The 16,897-nt window shown below is 40.5% G+C and overlaps 2 protein-coding genes across 3 annotated transcripts in view; one reads left to right on the forward strand and one right to left on the reverse strand.

Annotated features, from left to right (window-relative positions):
- The window catches only part of gna13b (guanine nucleotide binding protein (G protein), alpha 13b), a 33,792-nt gene extending 29,991 nt beyond the window's left edge, over positions 1 to 3,801 (forward strand). For both annotated transcript variants that reach the window (XM_051888152.1, XM_051888153.1), the window contains exon 4: positions 709 to 3,801. In XM_051888152.1, coding sequence (XP_051744112.1) covers positions 709 to 1,281 — 573 coding nt within the window. In that variant the 3' untranslated portion in view covers positions 1,282 to 3,801. The remainder of the gene's footprint in view (positions 1 to 708) is intronic.
- A 2,655-nt stretch (positions 3,802 to 6,456) lies between these two features.
- slc16a6b (solute carrier family 16 member 6b) lies at positions 6,457 to 15,430 on the reverse strand. Its single transcript, XM_051888143.1, has 6 exons — positions 14,865 to 15,430; positions 13,839 to 14,093; positions 12,581 to 12,724; positions 11,010 to 11,138; positions 9,660 to 10,514; positions 6,457 to 9,416 (listed from the first exon to the last, which is right to left on the reverse strand). The coding sequence occupies exons 2-6, from the start codon at positions 14,074 to 14,076 to the stop codon at positions 9,160 to 9,162; spliced, it is 1,623 nt and encodes a 540-aa protein (XP_051744103.1). The 5' UTR covers positions 14,077 to 14,093; positions 14,865 to 15,430; the 3' UTR covers positions 6,457 to 9,159.
- Between the last annotated feature and the right edge of the window lie 1,467 nt (positions 15,431 to 16,897).

Here is a 16,897-nt window from a genome sequence, read left to right on the forward strand (position 1 = left end):
GTGGTTAAAAAAAACATTGCATATTTGTGATATTATGAAAAGCGCAGAACGCGTCCGTCTCTGGTTTGTGCGAAAGCACGTTTGAATTGGGCAGTTGATCACGTGATGCGCTGAACGTTCTAATCACACCGGTGTGATCGTACGCCTCAAAGGGTTAAGACTGGAATAGACTACACAGATTTTGCCCAGATTTTCGCCCCAATTAGCAGTCTGGAGTCGACACTAGTTGCCCAAAGTCAGAGCTAGTCTGCAAATTTTGGTTAGTCAGAGTTGAAAGATTTTACAGAAAAGCACAGAAAATGTCCAGGTTTTCTCTAACCATTTACAGTGTGTAAATGAATTAAAGTGTATGACGTCTTGTGTTTTAAAATTTGTTCAGACTGCACACAGTTGTGTAGTGTATTCCAGACTTCAAGTGGCATCTACCGGATGTGTGGTATGCAAACTGCTGCCGCATGATATGATTTAATATCATATCAACCACCGCATGCAAATCTCATTCCACCATGATTCAAGCGCATGTGCTTGGAGCTCGCCAGCTTCGTCATAAGCTTTACACCACAATCTTTTTTTTATCATGAACATCATAAATGTGTTTTTCCATTTGATGCCTGCTTGACTCCGAAGTAGATGTCCCTATCAAATGTTGCTTTGATCACATCTCTGATAAATGGTTGATGGTCCCTCTGTCTCTCTCTCTCTCTACAGGATTATCTACCAACACAGCAAGACATCCTGCTGGCACGGAAGCCCACCAAGGGCATTCACGAGTACGACTTTGAGATCAAGAATGTGCCCTTCAAGATGGTGGACGTGGGCGGCCAGCGGTCGGAGCGCCGCAGGTGGTTTGAGTGCTTTGACAGCGTCACCTCGATCCTCTTCCTTGTCTCGTCCAGCGAGTTTGATCAGGTGCTGATGGAGGACCGGCTGACCAACCGCCTCATGGAGTCACTTAACATCTTTGAGACCATAGTCAACAACCGCGTCTTCAGCAACGTTTCCATCATCCTCTTCCTCAACAAGACAGACTTGCTTGAGGAGAAGGTCAAAACGGTGGCCATCAAGGACTACTTCCCCGAGTACACAGGGGAGCCGCACAGCCTGGAGGACGTGCAGAAGTTCCTGGTGGATTGTTTCCGGAACAAGCGGCGAGACCAGCAGCAGAAGCCCCTCTACCACCACTTCACCACTGCCATTAACACAGAGAACATTCGCCTGGTCTTCCGTGACGTCAAGGACACCATCTTGCACGACAACCTCAAACAGCTCATGCTGCAGTGATGCTGGTCCAGCCATTTCCTTTCAGATCTCTCCAAAATAACCCTCTTCTGCTCAGATGTTTGTACTCCACACAGTAACCTTTCTGAATAGCTCTGACGTGCTTTTATGCGAGGAAGAAGGCCTAGCCTAGCAGTCTGTCAGGAGCACGGGACGGCGGGTAGTTGTTCTCTTAGAGAAGAGAGTGCATCACACTCACACTTGTCCTGCCAAGAGAAGCTGTACGTGTCATTGAGCGCCACCCTCTCGCAGAAGGTGCCAAACGCTATGCGTTCCTCCCTTTAAAAAAAAGTGGAAGAAAGCAGGAAGAGATTCTAGCACTGTCCTCGATCTGTAACCTTTTGAGCCTTTTATTACTGACCAAATAGCAAGTTGAGATGCAAATGCTGTTTTAACCTTTTAACAGGAACTATGTTCTGAGCCTTTCTGTCGATACCTGCCTGGCCTTAATATTTCCCCCCTCATTTTGATTGGTGTTTTTAACGTGTAGATGTCTAATCAATTGTAAAATTTTAGAATTCGTTTTTTTTTTTATATATAGATCGATGAATATATTTACCGATAAACTTCTTAAGTTATGTTTCAAAACGTTTACACTCTGATTTTCCTCTACTGATGGATAACGCTCACAATTCATACCACTTGATAAACTGAACTTATACTGTGGTTAGCCACGCTAGGCGAGCTGATAGATACAGTATGCTTACAGCATAAACTCAGGGCCGAATGTAGACCACTTTAGCGTTGCGATGAAATTAACTGTTCGCCTTCAGGAACATCCACTAATTGTAGCTCTCCATCAGTGGCTGGAAATCACATTTCCTTGCTGGCCTGCAGACATCCTCCTCCGCTCTGCCCTAGCTAGAGTCTGGAAGAACTTCTTTATCCATCAGGGAACAAAAAAACGGTGTCTTGTTAATTTATTTGCTTTGTTTTAAATCTCTTTTTTCCGTTTTGTCCACAACAACCAAACTATACTGGCTTTTTGGTCAGAACCCGCTAACAAAAGTGTCTGTATTCTCAAGTGCCACATGTTTAAGGTACCAATAATTCGAACAACTTTCCTCAAAAGGGATAGATCTTACTATGTGAACCTCGTTCCCTCAATGGTTGTGTATAGCTACTTTGTATAGTGCCATGTCCGCCCTGAATACTACTGTTTTAGTATCTTATGTAAATAGTCAGCACCTCACCCTCCTCACTCTTTTCTAACAGATATGTAACCTACACTGAAATGTATAGCTGTTTTTTGCCACAAATCCAGAGATACTGACTCCCTGCCCGCAGTTCGCTCCATTCAAGGTTGCTCTTTTAGCTGCTTCATCTCAGCTTTTGCGCTGAATGATGCCTGTATTTGTCGTCTATGCATTCAGATGGCAGCAGTAGAGGACTCTTTGTCTGGTGTCGAATTCTGCCTACGCCCCTGGCTGAAGTCCCGGGAGGCTCGTGTGAAAAGCAAGTATTACGTCTTCACGCTCCACTGACAGTGTCCTGTGTCTTCTAGTGCCATTCACTGCCCCTCGATGCCAGCAAACCGGGCATTGCGGAGCTTTTGTTGTCGTTTTAGTATCCGACCTTCACTTAACCTCAAAATGTTCCAAGCACAAGATTTTGACTGATTTGAGTGAATTTCAGCGCTATTTGAGAATGCTGAAATGACCTCTAGTATTTGCTGCCTAGTTCTAGCATGCCGAGTCTTAAAACAGCCTTTGAACTTAATAAAGCAAGTGTTCCGCACTTGCCAAAACCCAGAGGAATGGCTGAGGACGCGTCCACGACTTCCTGCGTGCGAGAGCCCTGACGGCAAACCCAAGTGCTTTTGCAAATGATGTCACTGTCCGGTGTAGCTTTGACAGGTGGAGGACAAAGGCCGCCACTGCTGCAGTCACCCACTGACACGCGCACCGCCTCGATGCCTCTCTGTTGGAGCGCATTGGTTTTTGTCGTGTTTAGCGCGCGCTCCTAACGGTCGACACGTTTAAAGGAAGGGCGATGGCGCAGACAGATACACTACTTTAGCTGTATTCCTCTTCTGTACACTGTGATGTGTGAGAGACGAACGCCATTCACGCTTGTTTTCTCTGCTCTTCCTGTAAGAATTGTTGAGAATGGTGTATAAACAAACGAGTCTTTCTCATTGTAGCTTTCTCCTGAACGTGATTCTGATCAGAGATGGCTGATTTGACCTTTTTGGTTTTGCCCAGATAATCACGTTTGATTATTATAATTATGCAAGACTTATGCCTGCCACAAAGAATTCCTAGTGCCTCCAGTTTAATGCCTCAGACATTGGTCCTTTTTTTTATGTACTTAGGTTGTTGTTGTTGTTGTTTTTTTATAAAAAAAAAAAAAAATTGATTAATGTGGATGCTTTTGAGTCCTCATATCAAAATAATTCATACTAAAGATTTCAAGACTCTTGTGCTCAGTACTGAATATAGACCTGCTTTTCATTGTACAGTCTAACATATGCTTCCCCATTCTTCATCATTGACTCAATAAAACATTTTTCAAAAACTGTCATTTGATGTATTTTGTTGTTGTTGTTGTTGCTAAGAATAACTGCTTTAGAGCAATTGTTTTAATTTCTACAAGTTAAATCGACTCGGTGAAAGTGCAATTACACTTTATAAACACTAGGCTGTGGTGTTGCACCAAATGTATCCAGGGTTTCACGGTAATTAAAAAAAAAAATACTACATATCACAATTGTATTTATATCATGGATTTTCATACGGTTCTTAAAAGAATGATTCAGATTTAATATAAATAAGCTTAATTCATATTAAATCCAAAAACATTCTTTTAAGAACGGCATTAAAAAAAATCATAATATAATTAGAAATTTGTCATGTTAATGCCACAAAAAATAATTTGTGCTGACACAACAAATTGTGCACACTAATGGACTACTAGTCTGTGGCAAAAGGCACATTTCATGTTAAATTTTGTTAGATGCATTTCTTTTGTTTAGACAAATATTACCAAATAACCTCTATTCTGTAGATAGTGTAGCTAACTACTTCATCAGAACAATAGTTTGACTGTAACCTAGCTTTAAACTATGAATAGCTTTTAGCTTGGGACCGATTCCACACGCTTACTACAGGGACTGCTCTTGCCACCTAACTGCATTCCCAAAATACAAGACTGCAGCCTGTCTCCGCAGGGTGGGGTGTCTCTTGCTGCATGGGCTGTGCTTATCTTCTGCAGAGGATGATTTCTGCAGCAGAGCAACAGGGTTGCCAGGTTTTTACAACAAAACCCGCCAAATTGCGTTTCGGGGGGGGGGGGGGGGGGGGTTACGCGGAATTTACCGTGGCTCCCCTGTGGTTAAATATCATGATATCAAGTTATTTGGGGTCGCTTCAACCCAAGGAAACAGTGATAAAGTAGCCCAATTCCGCGGGAAAAACCCGACTTGGCAACACTGATAATGACTCAGCTCTTTGTCCAGTGTCATGTGACTGCTTCAACTTGTCCTTATGTGGTGTTTTCCAATTAAATAATGACTGGACTCCATTACACAGTATGGAGTTCCTACAAAGTATGGAATTTTATTTGAGTAATTTCTAAGTCTGAAAAAAAATAAAAATAAATATATATATATATATATATATACACACACACTAATCAGGCATAACATTATGACCACCTTCCTAATATTGTGTTGGTCAAAACAGCCGGGGCATGGACTCCACTAGACCCCTGAAGGTGTGCTGTGGTCTCTGGCACCAAGATGTTAGCAGCAGATCCTTTAACTCCTGTAAGTTGTGAGGTGGGGCCTCCGTGGATCGGACTTGTTTGTTCAGCACATCCCACAGATGCTCGATTGGATTGAGATCTTGGGGATTTGGAGGCCATTTCAACACTTCAAACTCATTGCTGTGCTCCTCAAAACATTCCTGAACCATTTTTGCTTTGTGGCAGGGCGCATTATCCTGCTGAAAGAGGACACAGCCACCAGGGAATACCGTTTCCATGAAAGGGTGTACATGGTCTGCAACAATGCTTAGTTAGGTGGTACGTGTCAAAGCAACATCCACATGGATGGCAGGACCCAAGGTTTCCCAGCAGAACATTGCCCAAAGCATCACACTGCCTCCGCCGGCTTGCTTTCTTTCCATAGTGCATCCTGGTGCCATTTGTTCCCCAGGAAAGCGACGCACACGAACCCCGCCATCCACATGATGTAAAAGAAAAAGTGATTCATCAGACCAGGCCACCTTCTTCCATTGCTCCGTGGTCCAGTTCTGATGCTCACGTGCCCACTGTTGGCACTTTCAGCGGTGGACAGGGGTCAGCATGGGCACTCTGACTGGTCTGCAGCTATGCAGCTCCATACGCAACAAACTGCAATGCACTGTGTATTCTGACACCTTTCTATCAGAACCAGCATTAACTTCTTGAGCAATCTGAGTTACAGTCGCTCGTCTGTTGGATCGGATCACACGGGCCAGCCTTTTCACCCTATGTGCATCAATGAGCCTTGGCCGCCCATGACCTTGTCGCTGGTTTGTCGCTGTTCCTTCCTTGGACCACTTTTGATAGATACTGACCACTGCAGACCGGGAAAACCCCACAAGAGCTGCAGTTTTGGAGATGCTTTGCCCAGTTGTCTAGCCATCACAATTTGGCCCTTGTCAAACTCACTCAAATCCTTACGCTTGCCCATTTTTCCTGCTTCTAACACATCAACTTTGAGGACAAAATGTTCCCTTGCTGCCTAATATATCCCACCCACATATATATACATATATATAGATATATAGATATAGATATATAGATATAGATAGATAGAGATATATATCTATATAGATATGAATTTATAAAAACAATCATCTTAATCAGACTGTAATTTGCTGTTTGTTAATCATTCAACATCAAACCACATTTACAGTATCAAACTGATGTGTCATGGATGAATATATGCAGGTTATAAAGCATTTTAGGTTTCTTATCATGTAAGCATATATCACTTTGAGAAAACCAATGGGGGAAAAAAAACAGAAAATAGGAATATTTACAGATGACTACGGTATACTAAATGTAATGCTAAAAGTAATGCTGTATGAACCATTTATGTTAAATATGGTCTGAAAAATCTACAGAGAGGTTTGAAAATTTGAGTCTGGAAAAGTATGTAATTTTGAAATTAAAAATGTGTAGGAAACCTGATTATAAAAATCATTGTCTTTATTATACATTAAACGAACTGTCATTGCAATATTCAGAAGTGCAGCATCTCACAGGCAGAAGTCTGCATTACATTAAAAAAAGATTTTAACAAATCAAAGAAAAAAGGATGCAAAATACGTGTCTTCTCGTCAAAAGTACAAAACCCAAATAAACAGTATTTAAATACATGTATGACAAATTAAGAGAGTTTACAGAACATAAGAGGTACATAAGAGTTCAAGCCATTAGGTAAGTGCGTTTAATGGAATTTACCTACAGACTCATCTCATATGATGGAATACATTTAATTCTTCTTTCACTCCATTGCTCATACACTGTCCTTTCTCTCCATCAAAATATTACAAGTGGTGCTCGCTGCAGAGCATAATGACCTCCAGCTCCACCTCTCTGGAGCTCAAGGGTGGAGCTTAACCTGTTTAATGGGTTGAGAGAAAGGGTTATGGGTAGGGTTAGGGTGTGTTTGGGGGATGCAGCTCCACCCATCATGCCCACAGTAGGTCAAGAGAGGGGGAGCTGGAGGTTATGACTCTGCAGTGAGTAGCCTCTCAAATATTATCCATACTTGTGCCATTCATGTAGTGAATTACACATAAAAAAAATACTATAGTCAAGATACTCGTCCAGTGTTTTGTGTTTTCAGCTCATTTCTTGGGGCTGGTTCTCACAGATCACACTCCACTGCGATACTTTTTACAGATGTTTTTTTGTCGCATTAATTTCGTCCATTTACACGTCTCGAGACTGCGTTCTTTTTCATTCCTTCGTGCCACATCTTTTTCTTTTTTTATTCTGCCTTCCACTATGCCACTTTTAAAGTCGGCATGAAACAGAAGTTGTGATAGTGTTTTTTTCAATATTGTGACGTGTATCCAAGTAAAATGACTCCTCGAACAAGTAACAATGTAGGGCGGGACTTAATTTTGTCCATCGGGAATTGAATGGATCGTGGAGTCGTTGTGATGTCATGTAAGGTTGTCCCGCTCTCGTGCCAGTGAACACGTCATCAGAGAAGAGATGTCGCTGCTAAAGGGAGGGGGAGTTGTTTTTCTACATAAACATGCGCTAGACTGACATCTTTGACTGTTGTGGCGTTTTCAGCGTAACTTTTTAAAAACGCATCTCGAGAGATACTGAATCTAATGCTTTTAAACGCAAGAATGCGTTCTATGTGAACAGCCCCTTTAGGCCCCATTTACACTAGTGCGTTTTTGTTTTAAAATGGCGTTTTCAAAAATGAAAACGATCCTCATCTACACTGGCATTTCCACAGCATTTCAGAAACGATCTCCGTACACAGCTGAAAACGCATGTCACATGACTGTTAATGCACACTGGGCATGCGCGTACAAGTGTAAAACAGTTGACTCTTGCGCATGTAGGCAGCTGCAGTATTAAAAATATGCAAAGTTTAACTGCACAACGGCTGCTAAAAATGACAACAAAGCCAGCAAAGATTGCAGTTCAGTCTCCATGTTATTGTTTACACGGTCGTCAAGGATACGCAGAGCGAACGTGGGCAGCCACACCATTGTTTTCAAAAGTCTCCGTTTATACTGAAATGCAACCCAACTAAAAAAAAGTCTCCGTTTTTGAGGTTCGAAACGGCCGGCGTAGTGTAATCGACAGGCGTAACCGTAACAAAACGTATGCATTTTAAAACTAAAACGCACTAGTGTAAATGGGGCCTTAGTTTCCCGTTTCAATTCACAAGCTCTTGATTCCTCAGAATTCTATGACAAGGCACAGACGGCGCACTCCAAATTACAGCAGTAACATAACATTCTATAGCCATAACTTCTTATTAGAAACTCTTGAATGTGTTTCTAGGTAGCCTATATCTCTGAGCAGGAATTCAGAGGACAGAAGCCTTTGACATTCATCCCTCATTCAAAATGTTCTGACTGATGATGAGTTACTCTTGATGGAAGACTTGCCTCTGAAGCAGGTTACATCACAATCTGCATCATCTTTAATAGTGAATGTTTGAGAATAAATGGTGCAAATCGTGCGTTATCATCATCAAAGCTGCGTTACCCCTCTGTTTCTAAGCAAAGAGATGTTGCCATCATTGCAACGGCAACACTAGTCAAAACATTAAACAAGAGACCCAAGCAAGCAAATGACGTACAACCCTGAAACAATAGACAGCTTTGTCTCACCTTTAACTCTGAATGAGGTTTATGCAACCTAATGTAATATAAATACGGATCATGGCCTCACTTTAAGCAGCAAAACAGCCTGAGGTTTCATTTTTTTAGATGTTAAAGCTGAGAACTGGTTGAAATAATGATGAAATAAATAGTGAGCTTCACACTTAGCAGACTTTGGTAAATGAGAGTTAAAGAATTGAACACTTAATAGGTTTAATTCTTGCCTCTCTAAAAGTGTGTGGAGACTAGTATGCGTACTTCCACAGCCTGACTGGAAAGGAGCCTTGAAACGCTTGTTTAACGCTCAATAAATAATAACGAGTAACACAAAATACGTAAACTTGTTTTGGGGGTTATGATTGGGTGTTCAGCAGAAGTGCAATGAAGAGTGATTAAACTCTCCTTTAATTGACATAACATTTGATTTGTGACTGTTTTACCCTGTTGGATCAGGATTTGTGTATTGCAACCTTTGGGATGGTCATTCAAGTGGAGGATAAAGAGTAGGTTTACTCTTGAGGTGAGGCGGTATTCATACTGGCCAAGGTTTGGACTTTACAGGACTGTTGTCATTCTCCATGTCCATTTCTACAAAGTCAGCAGTGCCATCGTCACTTCCCTGTGAGGTAGAGTCTCTGTCTGGTGTTTGCTGGTCATTCCTCCTTCTCCCAAGGCAGAGGCCTAATTTGGCTGGACGTACCAGTCCAAGAAACACAGCCCCTACTCCCATCCCAACCGCGCAGGAGTAAAAGGCTGATCCGTAATTGTTAGTCTTGTCTACCAGAAAACCTGAAATAAGAAGATTAACATAAATGGAAAATTTATGAGCAACTTTCTAACTTTTTTCTGAAGAAAGTATGAGTGGTATTTGCCTGTGTAAACACAATTCTAGTTTATTCTAGTTTAAGGGGCCAAAGAGGTTTACAAAGAGGATCATGGTATTTTAATCTCTTTTCTAAACCTTTGTTCTGGTTGCTAAGGTGTTCAGAGTGGTTTCTAACAACAAAGATAGATTACAGAGGCGGTTTTTACCTCCTAGAGGTGGACCGGCCAGTCCTGCAAAGCTCTGGATGCAGACGTAGACGCCAACAGCCGATGACATCCTCTGAATGCCAATCACGTCATCTTCAGCCAGCATGGGGATGTGGCTGGAGGCCACGGTGCCCAGCAGGAAGCCATAGAAACAGGAGCAGGACATGAGCCCCCAGAACTCAGTGACAAAGGTGAAGACCACAAGCACCGGGCACAGCAGCACCGTGCAAATCAGCAGAATGTAGATCTTGCGAATGGGCCTGTGATTGAGGAGCCAACCCATGGACAGACGACCTAGAATCTCAGCCACGGCCATGGCCGAGAGCATGTAGGTGGCACTGTCACGTGACACGCCTCGGCTCACGCTCAGCTCAATGACGTAGAGCTGCGGAGCGAAGAAGCCCAGTGTGGCGAAGAGGCCAAACAGTGCGTAGCAGTTGAAGCTGGCGTCCCTGAGCACAGAGAAGTCCAACAGCTTGGGCCTAGAAACCCCTGAGGTCTCCGTTAGCACTGGTAGCTCGTCTTCAACGTTTTCTCCTTCTTCTTTTTTCCTAAGTGCTTTTTTCTCTGCAGAGTCCTGCTCTGTAGATTCCTGGCCCTCGGACAGGTTGATCTGGGAGGAGGTGACAGACTGGACCCCTGAGTCCACAGAGCCAATAGAGGTATGTGTGAATTCATTCTCCAGGTCATATTTGGATTCAGGTTCTTTAAGGGGGGAAGCCTCTGGTGTGGCAGGTTTGGGTTTAATGACTATTGGCTTCAGCAAAGCCCCACAGACAATGATTGAGGCCTGCATAACCCCAATCACGATCAAGCAGTAACGCCAGCCAATCTGCTCCTTCAGCGCATTCAGAGCTGCAGCATGAATTCAAATGAGAAGAATAAAATAAAGACAAGTTTTTCAACAGGTCTGAAAAACATTGGGCCTTCTGTGAAAAATAATAGTCTCTTTTATGACTATTCAAATTTATTTGACTTCTAAACAGGCTTTTATCATGTTATTAGCTTGGCTAATCTGTAACATTCAAAAGAGGTTTGCATGTGCTTGTAAAAGTTGCCTGTGCCCAAATATTAATATTCTATCATTATTTACTCAGCCTATATGACATTCTTTCTTCTGTGGAATATAAAAGAAGATATTTTGAAAAATGTCTCAGTGTTTTTGTCCATACAACGAAAGTCAATAAGGGTCCAATAGTGTTTTGGACAACAGCTGAAAGATTTTTTTCAAAATATCTTCTTTTGTGTTCTGCATTAGAAAGACATTCATATGTAAAACAAGAGGGTGAGAAAATGATGACACAATTTCGATTTTGTGTGAACTATCCAGAAGAGTCGATCATACAGTACCTGGTGCGAGGGCTAGCAGGGAGAAGCATTCTCCAGTTGAGGCTATGGATGTGACGAGGGAGCGGCGCTTGCTGAAGTACTGCGACAGGATGGTGACTGTAGGCAGGAAGGTAAGGCAGTAGCCCAGGCCTGTAAATAAATAGCAAAGAGGGAGATGACAGCCACTGGTTTCTTCAACACAAGGGGCTCAGGTGCGCAAAGAACCAGGGCGCTCTCTTCCGTGGGACAAACTCGACAAAGGCTGAAAGAAAACTGTATTTAAAAGAGACAAAAAAAGAGACAGGAGAAGATCGGCAAGGTTAGGATCAGCTAATGGTGGCGGGGAGGAAGTCTTTTGAATTTTGGGGAAAGCTAGCAGTGCATCTTTTTAAAAATCTGAGAAAACAAGAGGTCATACTTTAGTTTAGGGTCCAATTCTCACTATTAACTATGACTTTTGCCTCAATTAACTCCTAATTACTGCTTCTTAATAGTCAGTAAGGTAGTTGTTAAGTTTAGGTATTGGGTAGGATTAAGGGATGTAGAAAAAGGTCATGCAGAATAAGGCATTAACATGTGCTTTTTAAGTACTAATAAACAGCCAAAATATCCTAGTAATATGCATGCTAATAAGCATCTAGTTAATAGTGAGAATTAGACCCTAAACTAAAGCGTTATCCATAAGGATTATGTGCCACAATGAGTTTCAAAATTCAGATTTTGTTTATAGAAAACATCAGCCCTTTAAAACAATAAATGAAACAACATGTGGACTGATCGGCTAGAGTGTGAATATATTATTTAGTAAAAACTGGGGGAGGGGGGGCATTGTGAGATATTTTAGTGAATTACTGTCTATAGCTTTCTACAGCTTTCTTAAAAGCAGGAAATTTGAAATAAACCAAGTTCACTTTTGGATAATGTGTTTAAATCTCAATAACATCAATTTTTGTGTGTTACCACATGACGTGGGATAACAAGTCATATACCATTCACAGCACTGCTTGAATTCCCTGTCTTTGAAAAAAGTAAGTGAATAAAAAAGGCTAGAAAGAAAAAAAAAGTAATGCAATAATCACAAAAAAAAAAATCAATCTGTGAAAATGACAGAAAACATGACTATTATTTATTTAGTGATACGACAGAAAATCCTGCTCAAAAGATTGGGGTCAGTAAGATTAATTTTTTTGAAAGAAGTTTCTTATTCTCCCCAAGGCTGCATTTATTTCATCAAAAAATACTGTAAAAACAATAACCGTTTTCTATTTGAATATATTTGCAAATGTAATTCATTCCTGTGATGGCAAAGCTGAATTATTCTTCAAACAAAAAGAATGAAAAAATTAAATTGCAAATGCTATGAAAATATGTCTCTTCTTTAAAATAAAAATTAAACATAATCAGTTTTCACAATGTCATGCCACGCCACCCTGAGGAAAAACGTTTTCAGTTACACACTGCACTGGCAATAAAAAACACAATACAAATTAATTAATAAATTAGTTAATAAATTCACCTTCATTTACTTTACATATTTTGTAGGTCCCAAAATATGTATCGCACATACAAACTCGCACAGAAGGTGGATTTACCTGCAACGATTCCCATGGTGATGTACATCTCAGAGATGGATTTGGTGAAGGCCGTTGTGATTGTGCCCAGGCTAATCAGGAGTCCACCGAGCATGACGACAGGCCGGTAGCCAAAGTGGTTACTCATCACCGTGGAAAGAGGAGCTGTGGGAAAGATGCTGTTTGTTAACACTCAGACACACTGTGATATTTAAGCTCAAATTCAATTACAAACAGGGAATCTATGCACTTCCTTTTCAAAATTGTCTTAAATTATCCATTTATGGTGGTCATTTTTGGAGCAAGGGCATGAAGACAGTATCACTAGCAAGTTTTGCTTTGGGTAATCACTTTCTATCTGAGCCCTTTTGAGTGACTGCCTCTGTTTGAACAAGAATGATCCTTTGAAGCCCCTTCAGCTGGAAAAATGTGAATCTGTCCACTGAGTCATGAAATGTTGGGGCTGCTTTGTCACTGGGCAAAGTGAGTGAATCTCCAGTCAGCCATCACAACAGCCGTCAGTTCTTACACAGCACAGGTCAGCACATCCACTAAATAGGCCATCTCTCGCTCTCAGCACAAATGCCAAGATGAAAAGATGTCCTTTGAAGTCAGGATCAGTTTGACAGGTTCGCAATGAAAGTTTTTTGTGCATGTTTTAAAAGGGACAGTTCACCTAAATATGAAAATTCTGTCATCATTTACTCACCATTATGTTGTTTCAAACCTGTTCGACTTTCTTTCTTCTTTGGAACACAAAGAAGATATTTTGAAGAATGTTGGTAACCAAACAGTTTTGGAGTCCATTGACTTCCATGGTTTAGACAAAAGAAAACATCTTCTTGTGGAACGTCATGAGGGTGAGTAAATGATGACAGAATTTTCATTTTTTGGGTGAACTGTCCCTTTAAGGCCTGAGAGAAATACAGGAAATTCTTAATTTCCACAGTTCTGTACCCGCCTCTTCTGGGATATGCCTGGTTTTTATAATGACCTATTTTTTCCCTGAACTAAGACTGAGTTGTGTGTCTGATGTAGCCTTAGGGTTAGGTGATGAAACACACTTAGTGCAAAATAGTACACAATGGCTTCTACAGATGTCTCTGTGAGATTAAAAGCAAAAGCGAATAATGGAAAACTGGTTTTGCGTTGCAAAACTTGAGTAACCTGTAAAAGTGTTCTCCAGAAAAAATTTTTATGCAAATATCAAGGTATTTTTCGCTTGTACCATTTGTATTGTGTAAACACTGTGAGATACGACTTGTCTAGACTGAATTACCTGTGAAGGCCATGACAAAGACACAGATAGAGATGACCCAAGACACGCTGCTGTTGGTTTCATTAAAGTCTCTCATGAGATCCTGGAGGAAAATCCCAAAAATCTTGATAATGCCATAAGTGAAAACCTCCACGAAGAAGAAGGCGGCAGCCACCATCCAGCCCCAGCCTCCATCTGGCACCTCAGTGTACACATTAGGGCTCGTGCAGCCCTTCAGGCCTGACATCAATCCTGTCATGATGGACACTGACGTTTCTATAAATGTAAGCAAAGTGACAGTACAGAGAGTGTTTTAGATAGGATGTACTTCCACTCTGGCTCTGATGGTGTGCCCTTGTCAACTCAACAGAGGGCTCTGTTTGCAAGCTTGTCTTTAATCTGCCTTGTCTGCTGGATTATTTTACCTTTCAAGGTGCTACAAATCCATATGCATAAAATCCTTGTTATGTAACCACTATTGGGATAGTAGAGAAAAAAAGGGAGGGCCAGAGTCAAGCAACACTTTACACTTTCAAATATATATATAATTGATATGTGTCCCAATCAACTTGAATCCACCCTATATATATATATATATATATATATATGTGTGTGTGTGTGTGTGTGTGTATATATATATATATATATATATATTTTTTTTTTTTTTCTGGCAAAAAATGTCCCAATCAACCTGAATTTTAAATATATATATATATATATATATATATAGGGTGGATTCAGGTTGACTGGGACACACACATATATATATATATATGATATATATGCCAGATATATATTTAATGTCGTTAATATAATATATCGTTATATATAATTAGACTTTCTCATTACGTGGACGTGGACTGTTTTAACTACACTGAGTAAGCATTATAGGTATTATTCTAAATCAATAAATAATCTAGATTTCTATCATAAGAGACATAATGTGACGCAATAAGTAACTTCAGGGGGAAAAGGGCATCTGTCATTAGACGCACTAGAAAAAGCCGCATTCAAATGCTACTTTAGGTATAAATCGTTTTAACTTACCGATACGTTGAAGAAACTGGGGTAAACTCGGAAATTTGAATGAACACAAAAACCAACAGCTCTAGCTGGCTTCTGGCTTCTGTTAAAGTGTTAGCCAGAGAACATCGTTTCTGCCCTGAGCATCCGCAGTCACTTCTGTGGAGAGCGAGAGTCGTTAAGAAGTCACAACCAACAGAAAAAGCCCCTGCTGAAATATATAGTTTCCTAGTTTTAGTTCGACTACATTAACAACTTAATAAATACTGATATTATACTAGATCAAATATTATCTGGCCCGTCTCTGTCTCTGTTTCCTCTCACTGAAGCTTGGCAGAATTTATACCGGCTGAAGCCGGTATTCTAGCGCGGTCGCGACAGCTGCCTGCTGTACAACTGAGGGTCGTGAACGCGCATTGCACTTCCCGGTGGTGAACGGGGTGGATGCGCTCAAATCTCACCTGTTTGTCTGAACAGAAAAACAAAGCCTAACAAGATCTGTAGCTCATATATCTGACGAGTCAACATATCACAGCACTAAATTAGATCATTTGTTATTTGACCAGCAACATCACTATGCTTCTGTTATATGAAAATACAAGTATTTCAAAATGAGTTTTAGTTAATAACAACAGTCATCTTATGAAAATTATCAAGACATTTTGTGAGGATCATAACAGGACTGAGCGCGACCGTAGTGATCTAAAGGCACGAGCGTGCGCGTGCCGGTGAGAGCTGTGGGGAGGCAATTCTCGTGCACGTGAAGCATGATAGGAGCTTATACCGGGTAAAACAGGTTTATTCCAGTTCTGTCTCCAGCACGAGCTACCTAACTCATAAAGATGGTATTATCAGCGTGGGGTTTAATGGCACCATGTAAATACAGACGGAAATTTCAACATTTATTAACACCTTTCAAAGAAATTCCTTAAAACTCTTACATTTTGGTTATATTTCACATTGCCGGCTGTGACGTCACATGCGCATCCTCCCTCTTTTCACAGACACGCGGTTGACATGCGTGTGCAGGAAAATGTAGCAGTGATAATGCTGACCTTGTTTGCTTAATTCATTAATATAACAAAGCCGTCGCCACATTTAAAGCAGGCAGTTGCGATATACTGATAACTTAAGAAACATTGTTGCTTGTGGGGTCTTTTTTTAGTACTGCTTTAGCTTAGTTTGTGAGATGAAGGGTTGATGGATGTTGGCCTATATTATATGAAATGTTAGTGGGGTCCAAAGGTCTGAGACCACAAATTTAATATATTTTTGCATCACAGCTCATATTATCCGCACAACTGTTTAAGTAAAAAGATAATTTAAAAAATACATATGAATTTCACAACTCAACAAAATTGTCTAAAACCTGATGATCATGAGATGTCCAGCATGATTTGAGATCATCCAAAAAAGCATTTTGAGCTTCAATAGAAGAACATCTGTCCGTCTGTACAAAGAGTTCACATGCTCAATCTCACAAAATTAATTGGCATATTTGATTAGTGAGTGACCTAGAAATAGAGCAGAATCCTAAATAATTTTTCATGTTTTTTATTTTCAAAATCCATTTTCTTCTTATTTCCAGTTACATTTTTTAAAAAGTTAAATTATATTTTGAATCCCAGAGGTTTTCTAAGTAATTTCTCTAGGCATTTATCAGTAGATTATGCATTTATCTTTCCAGGTGGCCTTACAAAGGGCATTTATGGTGAGAGATAAGTAACCAACTAACTTTGTTACCTAAGTATGACTTGCATCATTCCTTTTAGTAATTACTAGATGGGGAGAGCTTGTGTTCAACACGCAAAACAAAGAGGCAATCCTAAATTCAGTTGATATAGGAAAATTAAGCTTTTGTATTTGCTAAACCGTCACTTATCAAAAGCATAACTCCAAATTGTATTTTACTATTATTATTCTTATTTTATTTGTATTTATTCTTGTAATGTTTTTACTGAGATTGTTTTTCACAGAAGTCTTTGCAGGATTAGTAATAATTAACATAATAAGATGTTGTCACACTGATTTAACCATAACAAGAGTTCATACGATCA

This window comes from Ctenopharyngodon idella, chromosome 3, assembly GCF_019924925.1.
Source record: "Ctenopharyngodon idella isolate HZGC_01 chromosome 3, HZGC01, whole genome shotgun sequence".
Taxonomy (NCBI): Eukaryota; Metazoa; Chordata; class Actinopteri; order Cypriniformes; family Xenocyprididae; genus Ctenopharyngodon; species Ctenopharyngodon idella.

What these genes read in the sequence shown, in the direction of transcription:
- slc16a6b (XM_051888143.1), bottom strand. Translation starts at nt 14,076, where the DNA reads ATGACAGGATTGATGTCAGGCCTGAAGGGCTGCACGAGCCCTAATGTG. An exon ending in CACCATGGGAATCGTTGCAG is followed by an intron (nt 11,139 to 12,580) that starts GTAAATCCACCT and finishes ATTTATTTACAG; the next exon opens with GCCTGGGCTACTGCCTTACC. An exon ending in GGCCGGTCCACCTCTAGGAG is followed by an intron (nt 9,417 to 9,659) that starts GTAAAAACCGCC and finishes TTCTTATTTCAG; the next exon opens with GTTTTCTGGTAGACAAGACT.